This window comes from Heteronotia binoei, chromosome 17 (assembly GCF_032191835.1).
Source record: "Heteronotia binoei isolate CCM8104 ecotype False Entrance Well chromosome 17, APGP_CSIRO_Hbin_v1, whole genome shotgun sequence".
NCBI lineage: Eukaryota > Metazoa > Chordata > Lepidosauria > Squamata > Gekkonidae > Heteronotia > Heteronotia binoei.
The window spans coordinates 8,723,751-8,730,725 of NC_083239.1; the positions used below are offsets into that span (position 1 = coordinate 8,723,751).

Genomic DNA, 6,975 nt, shown 5'->3' on the forward strand with positions numbered 1-6,975 from the left:
GGCCCCCAATTCCCGTCTCCTGGGCTGGCTATACCGGGACCATTAGAAGTCCCGGTTTAGCCAGCGGGGAGCCGGCGGGCCGCGCGCGCGGGCGGGGAAGGCGGCGAGTGAGGGAGCCAGCGTCCCTGCGCGTGCGCACGGTGGTGTGGCACACACATTCCTTCCCCCCTCAAGGTGTCCCTGGCTGGCCTGCAGATATTATGGCCACCCTATTCCTGATCTAAGACAAAAATGTGTGAACTGGAGGCTAAAAGTCTGTGAGCTAGCTCTTGCTAACTCGGCTTAGAGGGAACACCGCTTCTAAGCTTTCTCTAGTTTTCTTTAGCGTCAGTTAAACACTAAGCAAGGTTGTATTTTATTTTTTCAAACGTTTAATGTTTATAGGATTACTGAACAAGTAGTGCAGAATGGCCAAGCGGTGTGTTTTACAGAGGAAAGTTTGCCATTAAGCATTCCACAGCTGCCTACTACATAAATACTTTGCAGTTGCAAAACTTGATCTATAGGCAAAAATCTCCAGTCTTTGTGTTAACCGTTACTGCGGGAAGGGCAAAAGGATCTGATAAAAGAACTACAAACCTTGTTGTCGACAGAGAGGGCCTTTCTTGTTTGTGACCTAATTCTGCCATCATGGCTTGCCAAGAACCACTTTATCACAAAAGATATTAGTGCCCTGTAAATTAATGTCGCAGCCACATGGCTGTTCTGGTTTCCCATTTTCGAGGTGAGCATAGCAAGTCCTGGCGGCCAAGACCTCTGAAAACAAGTGTCATTGACTTCTCGATGACTCAGTTGCCCAAACTTGGATCCATCTCTCCCAGTAGAAATCCTTAAGACAGTGCTTGTGTGGTTAACGTCCGGGTCCATAAAGGAAACCAGGTCCATAGAGTTTGAAATCATCCTGAATGCAGTAAGAGAAATGTAAAATAAGGTTTGTTTTGCTTTTGCGTGTGATCTACTGGAGACATCTTCCAGCCTGGTCATTAAACATACATACGTGATATATAGATGACAGTACAGCCGATCGTTTTTTGGTTCAAAAGAACTCACCCTAAAGCTACCTAGTACATAAGAGAACCATTCTGTGGAGGATGACGAGAAAACTGCTGGGGTTTTGTATGTTTTGTAAAAGCAGTTCCTCCACGCCTTTATCCTGAAAAGTGTGACCTGACTACAAACGGCTGCAACTTTTTTCCCCTCTTTCCAGAATTACAAGCGACCGATGGATGGCAACTATGGCCCCCCAGCCAAAAGACACGAAGGGGAGATGTACAGTGTATCGTATAGCACAGGCCAGGGCCAAGCCCAGCAACAGCTGCCTCCAGCGCAAGCCCAGCAACCGAGCCAGCAGCAAACTGCTCAGCCTTCCCCACAGCAGGAAATGTTTAACCAGTACGGAAGTACATACTCTGCTACTGACCGCCGACCCGGCGGACCGCAGAACCAGTTCCCATTCCAGTTCGGCCGAGATAGGGTCTCTGCTCCCCCAGGCTCCAGCACACAACCGAATATGCCGCCTCAGATGATGGGTGGTCCTGTTCAGTCCACTCCAGAGGGCCCTCAGCAGGGCAGTATGTGGCAAGGGCGCAACGAGATGGGCTACGGCTACCCCAACCGGCAGAGCCCGGGCTCTGCACCGCAAGGGCCTGCGTATCACGGAGTGAATCGAACGGATGAAATGCTACACCCAGATCAAAGAGTTAATCACGAGGGACCATGGCCTTCTCATGGGAACCGTCAGCCTCCTTATGGTCCCTCTGCCCCCGTGCCCCCCATGACGAGGCCGCCACAGCCAAACTACCAGACCCCTCCTAGCATGCAGAATCACATTCCTCAGGTATCTAGTCCAGCACCTCTTCCCAGGCCAGTGGAAAACCGTACCTCTCCAAGTAAATCTCCATTTCTGCACTCGGGAATGAAAATGCAGAAGGCGGGGCCTCCGGTCCCTGCCTCGCATATAACACCAGCAGCCGTACAATCTCCTATGATACGACGGGACATCACATTCCCACCTGGATCTGTGGAAGCGACACAACCTGTGCTGAAGCAAAGGCGGCGTCTGACCACAAAAGACATTGGTAATTTCTAAGCTCTCGTCTCTAGTGTTGCTGGTAGGGTAGTGGCATCCTGTTGGGGTCTCACTGAAACATTACACCAAGGTAAAGGGCTGGTAAGGAAATTCTGATCATTTGGAAATTGATCGTTTATGATCTGGTAGTATTCTAAGGTGTTTGCATATACTGTGTATAATTCAGTATGTGGACCACCTCCTCCCATTTTGTCCAACCTTGCCAAAGACGATCTGCTTCTCAAGTCCTCCTTTCTATGCCCCTCCCTTCAGGGAGGAGGTGGGCAACGACATGGGACAGGGCTCTTTCAGTAGGGGCACGTTGCTTATGGAATGCTCTCCCCCCCCCCCCCCCCCACGGTTTGCCTGGCTTCACTGCCTTTTAGGTGCCAGGCCAAATATCTCTGTCCATGCAGGCTGTTAATTAGGGAGTGATCTTTTAAAATTGTTTTATAAAGTTATCTTCATCTGTCGATTGCTATTTTAGATCTACCAGGAATTTTTGCTATGAAAAAGCTGTAGGACCAAATGAGAACATAAATGCAGGGAAAAAAAACACCACGTAACACAATCCCACAATAAACAGAAATTATATACAACTTTTCACTGGAATCGTTCTCTGATTACATCACGTTTCTTCTGTCTGATCACACAGTACGCTTATTCTTATCGTACTAGAGAATCATTCCACTTTAATGTATACTCAGCAATGTGGAAAACATGCTTCTTAACAGCAACATGCAAAGCAAAACAATTTAATGCATATATATTAACCAGATCAATAATATTCAAGCGTAATGAAAACATAATATTAGTTTAAGAAATATCAACTGACAAGCATCCGGTTAAGCCCGTTTTAACGTTGTGTTCTGTAGAAGTTGTAGTTTCAAAGATGTCCTCAAGTATTTCCAGTAGTCTGGAACCCACCCAGTATAAGCCCCGCTTATTTTTGCGGGACAGCCGTTTGTAAAATTCTCAATGGGAACAGTCTTCCAACTTTAGAACGTTGCCAGAAGAAATGTAATAAAAACAGACAGTAGATTCCATTGCAGAGTTTTATATAATTTCTGTATTGTATGAACATATGAAGCTACCTTATACTGAATCAGACCCTTGGTCCATCAAAGTCAGTCTTGTCTTCTCAGACTGGCAGCGGCTCTCCAGGGTCTCAAGCGGAGGTTTTTCACACCAATTTGCCTGGACCCTTTTTAGTTGGAGATGCTGGGGATTGAACGTGGGACGTTCTGCTTACCACGCAGATGCTCGACCACTGAGCCACCGTCCCTCCCCAATGCAGATGCTCTACCACTGAGCCACCGTCCCTCCCCTTCTAGTGAATCAGACCCTGGTCCATCAAAGTCAGTCTTGTCTTCTCAGACTGGCAGCAGCTCTCCAGAGTCTCAAGCTGAGGTTTTTCACACCTACTTGCCTGGACCCTTTTTAGTTGGAGATGCCGGGGATTGAACCTGGGGCCTTCTGCTTACCAAGCAGATGCTCTACCACTGAGCCACCATCCCTCCTACATATGAAGCTGCCTTCTACTGAATCAGACCCTTGGTCCATCAAAGTCAGTATTGTCTACTCAGACTGGCAGCAGCTCTCCAGGGTCTCAAGCTGAGGTTTTTCACACCTATTTGCCCGGACCCTTTTTTGGAGATGCCAGGGATTGAACCTGGGACCTTCTGCTTCCCAAGCAGATGCTCTACCACTGAGCCACCGTCCCTCCTCCCCGTGTATGATCATACGTGGTGTTTTTTTCCTGAATGTACATTCTCACCCACTGGTCCCATTTTGTTGCATAGGACTAAATTAGAGCCCAGGGGAGATTACCTTGTGGGCTGGGATTACTGCAGGTGTGCCACTCCTCCGTGTCTTCCCGGCTGCTTCCTGCTTCCTTTTTCAATTTAGAAAGAACTTAAGGGGCTAGTTTTGTTTTTGTTGTGAAAGCTGATGGAAATCAAATATTTTTTGTTTGTTTTGTGGCAGGAACACCGGAAGCCTGGCGAGTGATGATGTCTCTGAAGTCTGGGTTATTGGCTGAAAGCACATGGGCCTTAGATACGATCAACATCCTACTTTATGATGACAACAGCATCATGACCTTCAACCTCAGCCAGGTGGGTGGACACCTTCTGAGAATAGAACTCTCAGAGCGAGAAAACAGGCTTGGGAAGCTAGGCTGCAAGCAGTATTAAAGTAGAGAACGATGCTCTCCTGTCTAGGACCCATGTGTGTGTTCTGCACAGCATAGAATTGGTTTTAAAGAGAGTGAGTTTCTAGACATTATTCCATGAGAAGATGTGAGGGTGGGGTTAACACTAATCAAGCCAGAGGGTTTGAATGCCCTTCCTGGGAGAGCCAGTTTGGTGTAGTGGTTAAGTGTGCGGACTCTTATCTGGGAGATCCGGGTTTGATTCCCCACTCCTCCACTTGCACCTGCCGGAATGGCCTTGGGTCAGCCATAGCTCTGGCAGAGGTTGTCCTTGAAAGGGCAGCTGCTGTGAGAGCCCTCTCCAGCCCCACCCACCTCACAGGGTGTCTGTTGTGGGGGAGGAAGGGAAAGGAGATTGTGAGCCGCTCTGAGACTCTTCGGAGTGGAGGGCGGGATATAAATCCAATATCTTCTTCATCTTCTATCTTCTTCCTGGCTTCTTACCCCTCTGTATGACTAAAAGAAACAAGATGTTAAGCAAAGTAAGCGAAGCTTGCATAATATACAGTATAGAATTAAGCTTTTGGGGTACAGATTTTTAAGTGGTGAGTGTAGTGTAGCCCTGGACCCAAGAGCTCAAAAGACTTTCCATTGAGCATGTATACATTATTACGTGTGAAAAATGTAGGTAATTGCACGCGTAGCTATTTTGTGTAACAGTTTTCTGAAATAGATTATCTGCAATTTCTTGCATATTATCTGGGGGGGGCAATGGTGGGGGACGTGTGTGTGTGTATCACAAAATGGTGAACTACTTTATTTTCTTTTAAAAATACTTCTATTTCCTTTAGATTTGACAAGGAGGCTTTTATTAAATTGTCTTGCATCTGGGTTGTCATTTGTGTGTTCACTTGAATGCTTATAGGAAGCTATTTTGTACTGAGTGGGAATATTGGCCACTCTCACTCAGTACTATCCGTGCAACCATTAATGACTATCAAGGATATTCAGGCAGACACTTCCCCAGCCCTGCTGCCCGAGTTCTTTTGAGCAGAGATGGCCAGGGATCGAGCCTTCGGCGAATGTGCTCTGCTGTGGAGCTAAGGCCTCTCCCCAATCCATTTTTGCATTCTCATGCTAGCTACTAGTGTAATGAGAGACTTCTGTTGAATGAGGAATATCCATATGCTTGTGTTTATAGAATAAAAAGCACTGGATTTTTCTTTTTGAAGAGGGAAAAAATGTTATTAGCTGATCCTCTAATAAGAAATGCCCTTATGAAAAATACAGCAAAGTGGTATTCTAAAAAGTTGATAACAGTGACACAGTAGTCCTTTACAGAAACTTCGCTACTCTGTCCACCTGTGTTTGTGTACTCTTGCCTGTATTTAACTGTTCTTCTCTTACCTGCTTTCTCATGTATTTTTTCACTCTTAAATCTTGCAGCTGCCAGGATTATTGGAGCTACTGGTGGAATATTTCCGGCGTTGCCTGATTGAAATCTTTGGAATCCTGAAAGAATACGAGGTGGGAGATCCGGGGCAAAGAACATTATTGGATCCTGAAAGGTTCTGCAAGTCTTCGTGTTCGGCACCTGAAGATGGGGAGAAAGAGGAACCACGGAGCCCGAACTGCGAGGAAGAAGAGGAGGAGGAAGAAGAGGAAGGGGAAGAAGAGGCTGCCTTCGCAAATAAAGCTGCGGCGCCTCTAGAGAATAATGAGGAGAAACTGGTCAGTAAGTTTGACAAGCTTCCAGTCAAGATAGTGCAGAAGAACGATCCATTTGTGGTAGATTATTCAGACAAACTCGGCCGGGTGCAGGAGTTTGAGAGTGGGTTGCTGCACTGGCGGATTGGTGGAGGAGACACCACTGAACACATTCAAACCCACTTTGAGAGCAAAATGGAGCTGCCACTGGCTCACAAACGAGCTTCCTGCAGCTCTGTTTTGCGAAAACGTTCTGTAGCTGAGAGCAACCCAGGTGCCCAGGAGGGAGGGTCCCTTCCATCTGATGGTCCTCCGGAGAAAAGGATAACAGCAACTATGGATGATATGCTTTCAGCACGGCCAGGTGCATTGGCGGCGGCGGCGGAGGAGGAGGAGGTCAGGAACGTGGAGGTGGCAAAGGAGAGCAGTAAATTCCCATTCAGCGTCAGTCCCGCTCAGAGCCACCGAAACATAAAAATATTGGAGGATGAGCCTCATAGTAAGGATGAGACACCTTTGTGTACGCTTCTAGACTGGCAGGACTCGCTGTCTAAACGCTGCATCTGTGTGTCTAATATCATCAGGAGTTTATCATTTGTGCCAGGTAATGACTTTGAGATGTCCAAACACCCTGGTTTGCTGCTGATCCTAGGGAAACTGGTTCTTCTTCACCATAAGCATCCCGAACGCAAGCAGGCACCACTGACCTACGAGAAGGAAGAGGAACAGGACCAAGGAGTGAGCTGCAACAAAGTGGAGTGGTGGTGGGACTGCTTGGAGATCCTGCGTGAGAACACGCTGGTGACGCTGGCCAACATCTCTGGGCAGCTAGACCTTTCACCGTACCCAGAGAGCATCTGCCTGCCTATCCTGGATGGACTTCTCCACTGGGCTGTGTGTCCCTCTGCAGAAGCCCAAGATCCTTTTCCAACCCTGGGTCCTAATGCTGTCCTCTCGCCACAGAGGCTGGTTTTAGAAACTCTCAGCAAACTCAGCATCCAGGACAACAATGTGGATTTGATCCTCGCAACGCCACCCTTCAGTCGCT

The 6,975-nt window shown here is 47.6% G+C and overlaps 1 protein-coding gene across 1 annotated transcript in view; it reads left to right on the top strand.

The window, feature by feature from the left end:
* Positions 1–6,975, top strand: part of ARID1A (AT-rich interaction domain 1A) — a 104,416-nt gene that overhangs the window by 95,702 nt on the left and 1,739 nt on the right. Inside the window, 3 exon segments of the mRNA XM_060258372.1 lie at positions 1,208–2,078; positions 4,055–4,185; positions 5,667–6,975. The exon segment at positions 5,667–6,975 is cut by the window's right edge and continues 1,739 nt beyond it. Of these exon segments, the coding sequence (XP_060114355.1) occupies positions 1,208–2,078; positions 4,055–4,185; positions 5,667–6,975 (2,311 nt within the window).